This window comes from Parasteatoda tepidariorum, chromosome 4 (genome assembly GCF_043381705.1).
Source record: "Parasteatoda tepidariorum isolate YZ-2023 chromosome 4, CAS_Ptep_4.0, whole genome shotgun sequence".
In the NCBI taxonomy this organism is placed as follows: Eukaryota; Metazoa; Arthropoda; class Arachnida; order Araneae; family Theridiidae; genus Parasteatoda; species Parasteatoda tepidariorum.
This window is the reverse complement of record NC_092207.1, coordinates 86,759,018-86,776,581: the sequence shown is the minus strand read 5'-3', so window position 1 is coordinate 86,776,581 and position 17,564 is coordinate 86,759,018. Positions and strand designations below refer to the sequence as shown.

General features: G+C 30.3%; 1 protein-coding gene across 2 annotated transcripts in view; it reads left to right on the top strand.

Annotated features, from left to right (window-relative positions):
* The window catches only part of LOC107441591 (follistatin-related protein 5), a 427,657-nt gene that overhangs the window by 366,997 nt on the left and 43,096 nt on the right, over positions 1-17,564 (top strand). The window contains exons 5-6 of one of the 2 annotated variants that reach the window (XM_021147212.3): positions 10,543-10,863; positions 13,463-13,678. In XM_021147212.3, coding sequence (XP_021002871.1) covers positions 10,543-10,863; positions 13,463-13,678 — 537 coding nt within the window. The remainder of the gene's footprint in view (positions 1-10,542; positions 10,864-13,462; positions 13,679-17,564) is intronic. The other variant, XM_021147214.3, reaches the window with a different exon arrangement.

Genomic DNA, 17,564 nt, shown 5'->3' with positions numbered 1-17,564 from the left:
AAACAAACGAAGTGTTCGATCGTTTAAATAGCTGCTCGCCAGATTTTATTGCATTATAAAGAAAAGTTAGTAATGCTTGCATTTTTCATGAAAACAACAACAACTAAAACAAATAACAACAACTACTAATAACAATAACTAAATAAACAACAACTAAATTCCATTCGTATAGCATTGCGTCATATGTTGTTCCTACTAAATCGAAGTAGTTGTGTTTTTTTCATATTATACCCAATTGTGAGTACGTGCGTTTAAAAAAAATTACTTATTTTCTTTGCAATCGCCGACTATCTGACATTAACACGGGTACAGTTACATTAGACTAAACCACGGCTGTTGTGAAATTACTTCAAACTTAAATGATTGTCTTTTTAATTAAACGGTTTGAAGTGGAGGTCTTTGCAATGTTTTGATGAAATTTTTATTTACTATATATAAAAGAGTATAAGTAACTAATATACAATCTTTTGGCGCATTTTACTGTTCATACAGTATTCACAGCTTCGAAAGAAATCAAATTTTTGTGAAATTATATACCAAAGGGATAGGTAAATATGTAAGTTTAACTAATTCTTTAGCTTTTCTTTCAGTTTTTCCTGTAGAACTTGTATTTTTTTTCCTGAAAAATGACTTTTTCTCGTTAAACCGAGATTTTTATAAATAGTTTTTTTAAAATGCTTAATTCTGATCTTTCAACTACCCTTGATAATTTCATCACACCTAACGTTTAAATCACACCTAACATTCCTCGGCCTTTATTGTAAAGGAGAGTGCTATTTACATCAAATTAAGGTAATGAAATTCTCTTCATGTTACATGCCTGTGCAGTTCTGAATAGGAACTTAGCAGATAGAAATAATATTTCGAGTTTTGGATCACCACATGTTTACCTCCAAAATATCCTAAAACTCTCAGCAAACTATTTTCACCTGCTCACTCACTCATTAAAGTATGCAATTATGGTTCAAGTTAAACTTCAAGCGGAACAACCATCAAAACTTTGTCAACTAATATTTCAAAACCATAGAAATATAGCCTTATATTGTTAAGAGAAATTAGCATTATATTAAAAGGAGAGTTTAACTAGTGCCAGCAAAGTTAATTTCCATCGTTGATGAAATTCAGTAGTTTTAAAATGTCTTTCAGCAGACATTAGTGATATAATCCCAGAAACGAGAATGCAATATATAAATTCCAATGTATTATTTTATTTTGTTAAATTTATCTTGCCATTTAGGCTCAGAAATACTTTTTTTTCTACAAAAATGTTTTTCTTTTTTGAAAAAAGATTAAGAAATATGGCTAAAAAAATTATTAATTAAAAGACACGATACATTAGCTGTTTATAATATAAAACATTCAATATTATTTAAAGCTATGTAATTTGAATAATGCTTGTCTAGCTCTTTTAATTAAAATATAATGTTATTTTCAGTTTTTACAGAAGAAAATTATATACAATGAAATGTATTTTTTAATATTCTTATTTATATTAATTAATTTTGAATTATATTTTTACCATGGCATCCATTTTTACCGTAAATTATTATACCTTAATTACTACAGTAGCATTTATTTAACTAGGGTGATTCAGAAGTTTTACGGTAAGTATTACTGTGAAAATTATATCAGATTTTTGTACCGGTAAAAATGGATGTTTTGGTGAAAAGTATCGGCCTCCCTAAGTGCCAGTACTTTTTACAGTATTTTGATCCGGAATCTTTTACAGTGTACTGTTCAACATGAGAAACAATTTTAATAAACTAATTTTAGACCATATTAACACCACTTGTGTTTTTATGGGTTTCAAAGTTAATTGATCAGAATTAACGACCGTTTCTGTAATTTATCGTTGAAATATTAATTTGCAACCTCTTTTTAACATAGCTTAAATGTACGAGGACGAATTAAGTGAAAATGAGCCAATGTGGAAGTATGACAAGTGGAGAACTTTTATTTAAAAGTTCCATTCAGCTTTTAGACATTTATCCCATTGACTAACGAATCGCGCATTACCCTTCTCACGAAATTTTTTAGAGGTTACAGCTTGGAAATGCCTGTAACTGGCTCCTTCACGTCATCACCTGACGTGAATTTGGGTTCCCTCGAGCTATACTTTCAATTCCCCGAAAATGTGGAAATTGCAAGTTGACAGGTCAGGCGTGTATGGTGGGTGTTGCAACGTATCTTACTCCCTTGCCTTTCTTGTTTAATCAACTCATTAAACTGTGCAATTGTATTGGGTTGATTGCACGGTGGCTATGATCATCTTTTTCGAACAGATTTTCCAACCTTTTTTTAAATCGTTTGCTCCAACGCTTTAAAATGGCCAATGGAATGCTATTTTCACCATACACGGCAGCCATACGGCTACTAATAACGTATTGGGTAACATATTCATCTTTTGGAGAGTCCGTTGTGTCACGCAACAATGCTTAATCTAATATATGAGACCATTAAAGAACTTTTATTCTTATAGCTATGTGCCAATTCAGTAATTGTGAGATGGTTGTGAGCTACGTGCATGCGTCGCAAATAATGGAACGAACTACTCGTCTCACTTTTATTGGACTCGCCCTTGTATTTAAATTTATTATATAAAATGATTATCAGTGTGCTTATGCTAATTATAGAATTCTATTAAAATGTATGAAAATCGACATCAAAAAGATTAGTATCAGTCGTATTAAAATGTTACTGTCTTCGCCAGTTTCTAGTTTTCGGTATTGTGTTATACACCTACGCTGCTGATTAACTATTGTGTTTAAAAAATAAAAAATTATAAGATTTAATTTTTTTAATAGTTTAGAAAGCAGTATAATTGAGCATTATACGAGTATACGACTTAAAATCACGCTGTTAATTATTCAAGTCAAGTTATTCTTGTCATTATGATTGCAAAATATTTATTAAAAACTTTCCGCTAAAAAAGAAAAACTGTCAACTTTTTTTGCGAAAATATTTAAGAGTTTAAGAACTGAAATTTACTAAATACCATTTATGGAAAACTGTTTTTATTCATTTAAAAAAATTTAAATTTTTCATCAATACACTAAAAAATTTCAAAAACGATTTTTTTAATCTTCATGTTTTTTCAATGCTTAAAATTTTAATTAACCTAAAATGTTTAAAAGTTTTTATTTATAAAAAACACGTTTCTTTTCCAAATTTCCAATTAAGTGTTAGAAAAATTAAAAAAAGAACTTATAAGCAATTTTTCTTGTTTTCCAACAAAGTCAAGATAAAAATATATTGAAATAAAAGCCTTCACGTAAACTTAAGAAGGGGATTAATTTTTTTCGTAATAAATCACAACCTTAAAAAAAATATGTTATTTATTATTCATGATACAAATTTTTACCCTTTTCGTATTTTTTCATATTTTAAGTTCTTCTCCATGTTTAACAACCTTTAATAAGTTAAATATTTTCTTTTTATCAATTATTCAACCTAAAACAATAAAAATGGTGAAGATTTTCCATCAACATAATTACGTTTTTTCAAACTTTCTAGGAAAATGTAATAGTGTCGTACAAGTATAAATTAAGACTTTAACCTTCTGAAAGAAAATCAGATCTTTGTTTTGGTAGGATATTCATTTCAATCTTCGTTTACTGTCTTTTTTTTATTATTGATGGTGAAAACTTTTTTTAATCTCATAAAAAAATCAAGCTAAGTAACGGTTCAAATATTTCTTCCAATTTACTCTAATTTAAGCATTAATTCCCTCCTAACTATATCTTTAATTATGGTGGAAACTTATGTTATTTAGTTTTTAGAGACTTTTTGCTGAAAATTAGTTTTACGTCAAATTAATATATTAATTTTTTTTGATGTAATAAAATCTCACCAAGTATTTAGGTGCGATTAGTGTGCCGCTGTCGAAAATTCTAGATCAAATTACGGTATTTTTACCGTTAAATTTTCCGGAACAAAGAATTTGATGTACTGTAATTTTACAGTAATATTTACTGTAAAATCACTAAAATTAAATTTTTCTGTGAAAATTACGGTACAAAAGTTTGAAATAGAAATGAATATTATGGTAAAATGGATTTTAAGAATGCTGTATTCAGGGTGCCAGTACTTTTTACAGTAATTTGTTCGAATTTTTTTAAAAATATAATTTGTTTAAAATGCAAAGTATAATATTAAGAATACATTTCATGCATTCTATTTAAATTTTGTTTCATTTGCTTACATTCGTATTTAACAAAAAAAAGATCTTTCCATATTAAATAAAACTAGAATTTTTCCCTAACTATCTTAAAAAAAATTATTGCTTAAAGCTTTTGAACACTTGTTAACAAACCCCAAAAATAATGGAATTTATTGAAGTAAAAATAAGTTTAGAATATTATTAACATACTAGTACGCTCGCTACTAACTTAATCACATTGCAAATGCGCAAAATTCTAAGAATTCAAAACAATCATTCAAATCCATATAAAAACTTTTTTTTCAAATAATTACATCTTTTTAGTAAATACTAAGTCATTAAAATAAATTTGGATTCAAATAAATGACATGTAATTAGTTAAACCTATTAGAAATGTGCTATAGTATNTGCTGTATTCAGGGTGCCAGTACTTTTTACAGTAATTTGTTCGAATTTTTTTAAAAATATAATTTGTTTAAAATGCAAAGTATAATATTAAGAATACATTTCATGCATTCTATTTAAATTTTGTTTCATTTGCTTACATTCGTATTTAACAACAAAAAAAAAAGATCTTTCCATATTAAATAAAACTAGAATTTTTCCCTAACTGTCTTAAAAAAAATTATTGCTTAAAGCTTTTGAACACTTGTTAACAGTTCAAAACATACCCCAAAAATAATGGAATTTATTGAAGTAAAAATAAGTTTAGAATATTATTTATATACTAGTGGGCTGCGCCCCCTGCTCGTTGACGCTCACCAACTCCCGAAAATTGCTACGCAATCTTATATGGTTTGCTTCGCAAACCAAGCTCGCTACGCTCGCTACTAACTTAGGTGTATTGCAAATGCACAAAATTCTAAGAATTCAAAACAATCATTCAAATCCATATAAAAACTTTTTTTTTAAAAAAAATTACATCTTTTTAGTAAATACTAAGTCATTAAAATAAATTTGAATTCGAATAAATGACGTGTAATTCGTTAAACCTATTAGAAATGTGCTATAGTATAATTCGTGATCTAAATCAAAAATCGTCAAATAAATTCGTAATATTCAAATTGGTAATCAAATTCGTGAAAAAAAGCGCTTTCGACAAAATTCTAAAATAAAGATCTATCGACAAAGACTACTCTCTTCTGCCTAGCTTAATAGTATGAGATTGCCGCAGCTGATCCTCTCTCGTTATTTCCGTTTCCGTTTTTAAAAGCGCTATATGTTGAGCCACCTCAGCTAGATTTGGCATGTGACATTTTCAGCGGCAATCATTGGTCGATTCGCCGTGTAAGAGAAATAGTAACGTAAACAAAACAAAGCAAACGTTGCCACCGGCGGAAAAGAAATACAGCCGAAATTTGGGAGCCTCGTAAGAGAATTATATATATTAGATATGCATAGTTTCATCCATAAATATATTCATAGTTTCATCATAGCTGGACTCATATTTTCATCTACAGATTCATCCATCGTTTCATTCATAATTTCATTTATACAAATGTATTCACAGCTTCTTCTATCCATAGCCGTGATCTATCCATAGTTTGATTAATCGATATACCTTTAGTTTTAACTATAGATATCATAATTTTTAAAGAGATAAAAAATATAAAATATAAGTAGGTTGCCACTTATATCTAATTTCGTCTTATATAAGTATTGGCCCCAGAAAAACATCCAATACTTCTCAGTCGCTAGTAAAGTATAAATGATAATGACAATAAATCAATAAAATGCAAAGCTTGAAAAGAGAACTATTTCTAAAACTATTTATATTATGCAGGATATTGAAACCGAAATACTTAACTAGACAAAAAAAAGCTATAAATAAGAGCTTTTCTCGTATAAAACACTTACAAGAAAATTCTATTTGTCTGAATTTTTTGCTAAGTAAATTCTTCTTCAGTTAGTTACAGCTGGTAGATTGTCTGTAAGCACGAAATTCTATACCTAGATCGCAGTTCGTGACTGGCTGAATAGATTTTCATGACGTCATATCGAACTATAGCAAAAAAAGAACATTTTTTCTCAAAGTGAACGATGGATTTACCCTAAAGATACATAAAATAAATACTCCATCGATAAAGTATTGTCTTTTTTATTATCAAAAATTTCGGTAACCAATTCGCATACAGAGCAGAATATATTCCACATTTATCGAATATTTATGTAAATGTTAAGCATTTTTCAAGATTTATGCCAGAAAAAACTCTTACGATTACTACTCATGATTTAAGTTTATTGATTTTTGTTAGAAGTAATAATAAAGTTTTATTTATTAATGGAAGTTGTAGTTAAGGTTCTTTAAATTGAGAAAATATATTTGTCTGTGTTTTTCTCTTAAATCCAAAACTGATTAAGCCCTAAATTTGGACTGCGTCTTTAGTCTCAAATCCAAAAAACCGTTAAAAACCCTTTAACTAGCTCGTTCGGGAGAAATATGTAAAAACGAATATTTTGCATGGATTAGAATTAAGTACTGCTACAATTCAAACTGCAGACGAAAAAATTTTATCAATAATTTAAATTATAACATTAGTCATGTTTGGTAGCTTACAGCTCTATTAAGTCAAAAATTAAATTTATCGGTAGTTCTTTAATTATCTGTTTCTTTTACGGTTCTTTTACGCAAAGTAAGCAAAAATAAAATGTTCGTGATGGAAATTTGAAACAGACGCCCAATGAGAATGCGCGAAATAATGTTAAAAAATGATAAAATTAAATGCCGAATAGGCAATCTTTTGGTAAAGTTTTGGAATACTTTTATGCTTTAGCATTTCTGGAGATAAAAACAGAAATTGGGTACTTGCACTTCCAGAAGATCACAGATACCCACACATATGACCTATGTGGTTAGTGACAGCTTATCGCTTATAAACAGAATGGCTAATTTTCTTCGCATAAGTTAAAATATTAATTAACGTGAAGTTAATTTAATTAACTTCACTTCATTAGTTAGTATTTAATTAACGTGAAGTTAATTAAATACAGCTCCGCATCAGACATCAAATTTGTTGAAATATAATTCTTTCTCGTCTCGGTCTTTTATTTAACTTAAGGTCTGGTTTCTTAGGACAAGCGCCTTATCTGGGCGTCAGCGGGACGTCAACGTCACGCTGACGCCAACAAAATACTGGTTTGTTAGCTCAAAGGCCTGGTTTCTTAGAACTAACGCCTTATCTGGGCGTCAGCGGAAAGTTGACGTAGATCTGACGCCAAAAAAATACTTTTTTGTTAGCTCAGCGTGAGCAGTCGGTCCAACGCAGACATTATCTCTCATTGCGCATGCGTTAATAACGTAAACAAATATTTATTTTGAATTTGTATTGATTTTGTTANTTATTTATTTATGTGTTTTATTATAATCGTGCTATATTTTTATTTTGTGTGCCTGGCAACTTCGATCCATAATTAGTTTGTTTATGTTCTACACGTCTTCGTGCCAGTCTTTGTGTTAAGTAAGAAATATGTAGTGAAAGAATTGAAATCTTTGTAAAAGAATATAAAATGTGTCACTTAAGAGAATTGATACTTGGCGAGTTTGGCTTACTCGAAATGGAATGGAAAGAACAGTTGCGAACGTAAACATATGCCACGCTTCAACAACCAGTCAGGAATGAGATACCCTCACTACGTCACTTGCAGGTTTCTCATTGGATATGTGTGATTTTAAAAACTCAAAACTTCTGTCTTCACTTTCTGATTTAAAAACAGTGGTAGAGCACAATGATACAGCTGTACCTATCTCCTCGCATTTCACGATAGACTCTGGTTGCATCTATCGTATTCCGGAATCGAGCCGAAAATCTCTGAAATGTCTGCCGATTGAAATGAACAAACTTAAAATTGTATTTTTTTTTTCTTCAAAAAGTTTTGGTTCCTTTACTCCTTTGGTTTCCTCGCTATTTTCTGCGCTGATGGCGAGGAAACTATCACGTTACTAGAAGGCCGATGAAGTTAGTAGTACACTGTTTTATTTGTTGATCAGTACCGCAATGCTTAAATTTACGATGCTAATCAAGTATTTTATCTAGTTTTAGAATAATCAACAGCAAAACCTTTTCCCTTCGTGATTTTTTTCTCCATTTTTGATTAAATAATGATAAAACCTAATTAATATTCTAGATTTGCGCAGTTTGATGTAAATAAGGACCGGCATCTAATAGCCAAATAAATGTAAGGCTTCTTATCCATTTTACTAGATTTATGACTCTTTGAAATCTCAGTGCTGTTCAGCAATTTTATGAAGAAAAAAAATTCAATCATTTAATCAGGATTTTAATAAAATCAAAATTTAGTGATCCTTCACCTTGTTTAATACTTTAAGCATATGTAGTAACAAATCTCATATGACTCAAACTTGTTACTTTAAAAAGTTTAATGATGTCATTTTCGCAAAAAACGATTCATATTAAGATTTCAGTAATTCAGAGTTATCGAAATGGTGATTTATCATATGAAGGCCATGTGCTAATTTACTTTCGTAAAAAAATTTCAAGCTACTCGCAAGTTGTATTTTTTTCTCGAAATTCTTAAAATTCCTTATAATTATTATAATTATCATTTTATTAAAAAATATTGAACCCAATTACCAAATTTTAATGAAATATTGAATAAGTTTAAATAAAATGTGGAATTTTCATAATAGAGAGACATTTTTTAAGTTTTTTTCCTTTTTGTTATAAAAATTTCCTGACTTTTAAATTTTTACGTATTTAAATCTATATGATGATTGTTTTGAATTAACAGTTCAATAAGTAAAAAATATCTGACAGGGGATAATTCACAAATTTAAATACATAATCGGATTTTATGTTAAGGTAATATAGAAGGTGTTAAGGTAATATAGAAAATAGAGATTTTTAATATTAAAGAAGAATCAACAGTTATAATTGATTTTTTTTCAGTTACTTTCCTTCGTTTTTTCTTTCATTTCTATCACATTATTTTATTATTTGATTATCTTTTACTTATTGCCTCATATAACGGCTATAACCGTCCAATTTTAGGTGATCTGGGGGCAAGAGATGGCTATCACTGTATATTTGAATTAATAAAAAAAGGAATCTCAGTAGTACAAAATTAACTTGTGCATTCATTTGTTAGCAATTTATTTCAATACAACAAGTGATTTTTTAGAAACTTTATAGTGATAAAACTTCGATATAACGATAAATTTCTTCGCCATATATTTGTAATTAAACTATATGTTAAGCTGTTTGCCAGTTGCATATTATTTACGTGTTGAACTGTAAAAAAAGAATCATGTATTTGAAAAAAAAGAATATCTGATTAAAAAAGATTTAAAAATAAAGAATAGTCGAAACAACCTGAAAATTTTAAAATTTACCATGTTTCTGGCTTCACCAAAAAGCTCGGTAATTTTTACCGAAGCATTTTGTATTGTGATATTTTATTATTTTTTTTACTAAATGTGTGATAATGAAAACTAAAATTTTGAAAACCAGAATTTCCTGCGAAATATCACCATATGAATGATTTAAATATTGTATATTTTGGTTTTATTAACCTAGATTATTTTTTTTAACAGAAACGTCATTAGCATAAAGTACGGCAATTTTATCAGGAATTTTTCCACATTTAATTTGAAGATTGTTCTCTGCCTCATTATTAAAAGTGTGCAGGTTTATTAAGTTTTCAAACATTGATTTCTTATTATTTAATTTTTTTATTTGTTCTTAATTTTTCAACAAATATGCTTTTACTTTCATTGAAGTTCATAAGCAAATAATTTCCAAATAAAAGATGATTTTTTAGAATTAATGGGCAATCATTCTTTAAAATATTAATCATAAACAAAGTTCCCTTTAGGAAATATGACGCCACGTAGCAGACCTATCAAGATATTTGAATTTTCTCTTTTTCTTACTTTCAGTTGGAAAAGTAACCATTCCAACCAACCTTGCTACCAATTCCCTATGAAAGACTCGATATAAAACTACAAGACAAGCAAAAGTTTGTAGCTTTTGCTGATGCTACTTATTGAATAACTGTTGCCAATTTCCAATCCCTCCTAAAGGCAAACTTCATTTATGTTTCCAATAAATGTTTGTAATGAATAATTAAAGCTTGAGCCGGTCTTCTCAAAATGACTGTTTTAACACAATAAGGCTGGAAAACTTGAGATATATCTACAAAAACTCCATTATCGGTTTTATCAAGCTCACATAAAATACTCCTAAATGAGGTTTGAGTATTTGTTACATTTTCATTTAGATTTATATATAAACACTTTATTTAAGATAACAAACTTGGATGATCATAATAGTGTAAGAATGACTTCAACCATATACTTTCGCTTTATAAAAATTATGTGTCTTAGAATATGAGTTTTATTCATATGTTTACACTCTTTTCTTTAGCGTTGGATACAACGACAACGACAGTCGAAATGGCTGCAGAAGAATTTTCTACCAGCACACCGCTAACTACCATGCCATCAATAACAGACTTCAAAAAAGATGACGCCATGGTATGGACCAATCCACCACAGCTTGAACCTCGGACAGTGAACTCCATTCTGCCCCTAACCACAATGTCACCCATAACCACCATGATAAACCATGGGGAAACAGACTCAGAAGTCCCTCCACAGAGAGAATGCAGTCAACAGGAATATGATTTCATGAAAGAAAATCTACTGTTGTTCAATAACAATAGGTTAACAGATTCTAAAAAGCCTGGTATGTTGAAAGCATAAGGATAATTTGTTGTTTTTTGTGTTACTAATTGGAATTTTAAAGACATAAATAATTCTTATAATATCTTAGCCAATATTTCTCATAATCAAAGCTCTAACAATAAAGCATTGTTCAAATTCGATAAATATTATTCATTTCAGTCGTAAAACTATTTGTTATTTTTCTGTAGCAAATAGTGATAAATTTAAAAGAAATTTTGATACCGTTTCAAAGTAATATTACATTATTCTTATGTATATATTATAAGGAGAATGTATCACAAATTATTATAGAAGTATTAGTATTACGGAACTTTAGTTTTATAAAACGCATTGTGTCTGCTTATATCAAATACTTATAGCGAAATTGTGCTAAAATTGTGTTACTAAAATTATACCGAGTTTTTAGGAAGACTATAGTCAAAATGAAACTAAGACAAATATAGAAAAAACGAACATTGCAGGAAATATAAGAACAATTTTTTAACAGCTGTTGTTTACTCTGATCTCTCGCCGCACTAGTCTAGTTCCTGCCAGACAGTATTCTGCAAGGTACAATCAACTGTATTGACAGCACGCATGATCCTTTCAAGCAACGCTTTAGTAGAAAAAGTCGCGGATATAAAGTGCTGTCAATATCATGATACCGTATTGAAAGGAGTCTCGTAACAACTGAACTATCATATCATATCATACTATACTATCATATATATTATTATACCACATGACTGACCAACATAAAGCACCTATAAGGTCGGTAAGGGGCTCATACATAAAACACCTATTATTGTTATAAGAGTTCACACAAAAAACTTCTGTAAGGACTCTAAATGTATGGACTGTATTTCAATACTTAGTGCAAGGTTTATTTTTTGCTATATTTTTCTTAGTTTTTTACTATATCTCTGAAACTGCAGAGGGCATTATGAACAACTCAGGGCTGTTAGCACAAATAGGCGGAAATATGGCAATAAATGGTCCTGCTGGATTTAATAAACATTTATAATTACATTTCTAAGTATTTTTGCTGGATTGATGCTTCTATTAAGTTAACTAAAAATTAATGATTTTGATTTTATTAAAAGTTAAATTTAAGTATCAAAAGGTTCATAATAATGGATATTCGATGAACGAGAGTTGGTATTGTGCATTTTGAGTTTTTTGAGAGAAGTCAAACCATTGGTTTCGAAGTATATTCACCACAGCGTCAGAAACAGCCGACATTAAGCAACAAGAAAGAAGTGATTTTCAAGACAATACCTGGCCTTATATGTCGAAAAGAGCCACGAAAGAAGTTAATACACTTGACTGGGAAGTTCTCTCTCATCCTCTTTACTCCTGAACATCTCACTATATCTGATTATCATTTGTTTTTGGCAACAGATAAAATTTGGGTGAACAACGGTTTTAATGTTGAAGAGTTTATTTACTTTTATCTCGTTTGGAAAATGGAATTGAAGCTGGTGGAGTTTGTTCTACTGAATAAAATACCATGTCTTTGAAAGCAAAGGGTCTTCGTATAGGAACTAATTACAAGTGAAGTTTTACTAACTAATTAAGTTATGGAAAAGCAACTTTATAATGCTCAAAGGAATTGTTGCAAATTGCACGTAAAAGCTGTTCGCAATACATTTGTCATCAAAAACCGAATTCACAGAAAACTTGGTAAATTGATACCATATGCCTACTGATGATGGTCTCGGATTTCTATTCTTAATTCAAAAAATCAGTCTTAACACTAGGTTTACGGACGTTTCTTATATACCTATCTCTACGAACAAGCGTCAATTTGACGCATGAACGAATACATATAACAGCACTTTAAGTGCTGTTATATGTATTCGTTCTAAGCGACATCAAAAGCAATCTAACTATATGCTATAAGAAAAAAAAATTAAAATATAAGATATATATTCATGAAATATTCTAGTATTTTATTTTCCAATACTCGAACTAAGCAACTGAAACCTTCAAAATCTGACACTCTAACATCAATTGACATTCTGCGCTTGTTCTTTCTATCATTGCTTATCGGCAACAATTGTTTATCGAATGTTTCATTTGCGATAATAATATCGGATAACGGATCGCAGTATTGTCAGTACATTCCTATTTATTATTGATGTGATATTTGCATGTTTACTCAAAATTTTGTCTAAATTACGATCGCGTCAAATCGACGCATATCCGTAGAGATAGGTATACCACAAAGAGAATTTCAATATTTCAACGCTTTTGAAGAAAATAGACTTCAATATATATTTACTTCGATCAATGGATGAAAGTCATTACAAGAGATTAAAAACAATTTAAACGGGTTTTGTAATTTTCCTTGTAAAATTCGAAATGCGTCAAAATGACGCATCCCGTAAACCTAGCGTTAAATTCAAAAAAATTAGCAAATTCAAAAGTTCGCTTATACACTTTATTTTGCTAAACTCTGTCGCACTGCTGTGTCGCGACAAATTAAAATCTCAAAATTTGTGTCTTCACAACTCATTAACTGTTTACATTATTTAATTGCAAATTTAATATTTGAAATATTTCAAACATTCTAAATAACCTCTTATACGTAATTCCTGAATTTCATTAATCAATTTTAGGCAATGAATACCTAGTCAGTATAATGTTCTCTCACTACGACCAAAATAACAATGGTCAATTGGAGGCGGAGGAGCTGTGGCAGGCGGCTGAGAGAGACCATCTTGGTCAGCTGTCCTCCTCCTGTATCCTTGCGGACATGCTGTTATTTGATGACACTGACCGAGACGGCAGCATGTCCATCAACGAGTTCTATCTGGCATTTAGTAAGTTGGACAGTAAGTGTAACCTTCCTCCCCTCTCTTTTCCCTATTTTCTCTTTATTAGATGGATTCCTTTTAGAAACACCATAGATTGTAGCATGAGAACTTTACCAAAAAATTTTCCCTTATTCTTGTGTCAGTTATTTAATTATAAATATTATTATTAGATATTTTTATTTTAACTGCTGTTGGTAATTATAGATGCTAAATATTGTTGGTGTATAACAAACCTTTTATTATTGACACTAGGTAATACAAATTAATTTTGGTGTGTACTGTGCAATCCTTATTATTATGTATTATTAGTATAAGGTTTTTTTTATTTTATTTTATAACCGCCGTTAAACAGCCGACCAAATTTTGGGTTCACGACTATTAATTTTCAACTCCGTAGCCTTGTAATTTTGAACCCAATACAGAAAACAAGGGAACTCTTGGATCAAGTATAAGAAGAAATTTTGCCTTAGTGAAGGAATTTTTGATGGAACTAACCCGTATTTGCGTTGCATGAGGAAACATTAGCATTGCATGAAGAAAACGACGAAAACCTCCTACGGTTAGCCTGACGACAAGGGGACTCTAGCCCATGATCCGTCTACCACTGAGGATATTTTACTCCAGCATTGTGGTTGTGCGAGTCGAGGGCAGTCATCGTCCAACCATCGCTGGGATTCGAACCCGGTACACCTCATTCGAAAGTGAATGCTCTGTCCCCTGAGCCATCACGGCTCCAGTATAAGGTTATTGAATTTTTCAAGCTTAAAAAATTTTATCACTTTTTATGCTATTATATTTTTCTGAAACTACAAAGTAAATAAATCCATGTCATAGCTTTAGATCTGTTACAGTTTATCTCTTATATTAGCCGCCTTTGGGGATCAGCTTGGACACGTTTCAAAATCATTTTGTACAACTTATAAACTTTAATGATATGCAAGCCGAATGCTCAGCAGAACAGTATTTAAATATTCTAATTCTTCAACTCCTGCTCCGATCTTAACAACTTAATTAGTTTTAAACAATATATTAATCAATTGTTATCATCGTCTATCAGTTGCCAGCAGCTTTGCTCGAGCGGAAATACTTAGATTTGAATTTTAACTATTTCTAAGAGATGTTTACGACACTATCAAAGTTATATATTAAATTTTAGTAATAGTTTTCAATCTGTCCGGCAACCATTTAATTCACACAAACCACCATCAGTCTGAGTTCCGGACGTTTCAGCCAAGAAGACACTATAAATATTGATTTCCATTTCTGTCGTGTGATAAAGTAGAAACTCATCCCAATGATCCATTACTTGCGATACCACTGTTAAAAGTACTAGATTTTATTTATATGCTATTTAAGTATATGTGAGTTGTATGCTAAATTTTCATTTATTTGTTATTTGAGTATATGTAAGCTGTAAGTTAGAGTACGTATCATCGGTTGCTGTGGTGATATTATGGAACAAATTTTTGAGTTAAAATAAAAGTCTTATGTTTCTTGTTGTTGTTTTTTTGAAAATGGAGTCAGAATATTTTTATTTTAACACAAAATTTGCTCTATAATATCACGATAGCAACCGATGATACAAATTGTAACTTACAGTTTACATATACTCAAATGACAAATAAATTAAAATCTAGCTTACACCTCATATATACTCAAATAGCGAATAAGTAAATTCTACCCCTTCTTCATGCACCTCTTAAGCCATAACTTGAGTATCATATAATATAGATGTGCTATTGTTTGAAAAAGGCAAGCATTCGTATGACAGTGACGTTGCTTACCTTTTTTAACAATAGGCGGTACCATAGCACTGTCTATGTTTAAAATTTCTACAACTATTTCAGAGAGGATCAAAAATAAATCTAAATAATTACTTCATTTTTTTCCCTATAAAAACATCAAATTACTCTAAGTAAATGCTTAAGATATGACTGACTAACAACACTAATTAAATTATTACTTAAGACAACCTAATACGAAAAATCTAACCAAATACTCAACATACATCTTATTTTTTTAAAACCACTGTTTTTAAGACAAGCTAACAAAATTAACAAAAACTAAAGCGTTGCCAACCGATAGCGAAATACTCGAGTTTATGATGCCACGTAATAGTATATATAGATAAAATATCCCTCTTTTTGAATACGAAAAAGAGTCGGAATCAATAGTTTTTATAGTAAACTAATTTTCATATTAAATTTGTACTGTCTTAAGTTAAAATAATTTAATTTATGTTTTCTTACGTAGCATTATTGACATTTTCTTAGAATTATTTTTATTTAATATCCTTCAGTGTAATGTAATTTTCGAACTGTTTGCTGACACAATATTTGCGCTTCAAATTATATCTAATCAGAAAGGTAAATAACTAAAATTTAAAATCAGATACACAGCAAAAATTTTAAAAATATTTAAACATCGAAGATTTTTAAATTAAGGTAAACAGCTAAAATTTTTAAACATTTCAAAAAAGCCATTCTGACAACTTTTTTTTTCCTCATTTTACTGGTTCACTGTTATTGATCATTGATTCTGAGCTACCATGTTTCTTACTTCTGAGGTATTCACCGTGCGAAATTAAAAGAACAAATTTGATATCATTTGTAGCGTAGAAACATTAGAACCAAACGCATTATTAATATTTCACATGATCTGAAATGATATATTTCAACGTAAGAACTCATACTTAATAATGGGGTGAGATTTCAGCTGTTCAATTTTCAGAAAATTAATTTTAAGAGAAGGTTTTCATATTTTTGGAACTTACGTTATTTTAAAACAGTCAGGCTGTATAATTTTCGAGTAAAACAAAAAATAAATAGTTCAGTAAATATTTAGCTAATATAGTACAATATCTGTTGAAAGATATATAAAAGAAAAGCAAACGCGTAGAGAAATTATGGATTCGGGTGCATGTGCCCTCTCCACAATAATTTTCCAAAACTTAGGAATATTTTAATTCCAATTCTTTTTAATAAAACTAAAAGAGCCGTGGTAGCTCAGAGGATAGAGCGTTTGCCTTCCAATGAGGTGAACCGGGTTTGAATCCCAATGAAAGTTGGTCGATACGAACTTCGCTCTCGGCTCGCACTGACAGTAGTGCTGACATGAAATATCCTCAGTGTTAGACGTATCATGGGGTAGAGTCCCCTTGCGCTCAGGCTAACCGTGGGAGGTTTTCGTGGTTTTCCTCTCCATGTAACGCAAATGTGGGTTAGTTCCACCAAAAAGTGCTCCTGGAAGACAAAATTTCACCCGATACTTGATCCAGGAATTCCCTTGTCTTCTGGATGGGTTCAAAATTATAAGGCTACAGAGTTGAACATTAGTAGTTGTAAACCCAAAAAGTGGGTCGGTCATTAAATAAAATAAAACCAAAAGAGTAATTTTTTATTAATTAAAAATCAAAAAGTTTGGAAAATGTATTAACATGATTATTTCACAAAATATATAATAACAAACTAAGCAAATTACAAAATTTAACACAATTATGTAATAAATTAAATACTACTAGGAGGCTTCGCCCCCTGCTCGCTGGCGCTCGCCAACCCCCGAAACTGCTTTCGCAGTTCATTTTGGATTGCTTCGCAATCCGATGCTCGCTTTGCTCGCTCATTGGATACGTTCTTAACGTCTAGCTTTTGTATACTTTTTTGAACACTGAAGTTCCGAAAATTTTTAACTGTAGAAAATTCTAAACCTGTACATTTCAATATTAATTTGAAATTGCAAACCGTTCGCATATTTTTCTTAATTGTACTGAACGCTGGATGTAAAGCATCGGCTTCGATGAAGATAATTTTGTGAGAATTTTTTTGATAATTCGGTGAGAATTCACCCGATTAGCCATATGATGCTCACTACGTGCTCTTGCGCGCCGAAGCCTATCAATTAAAAC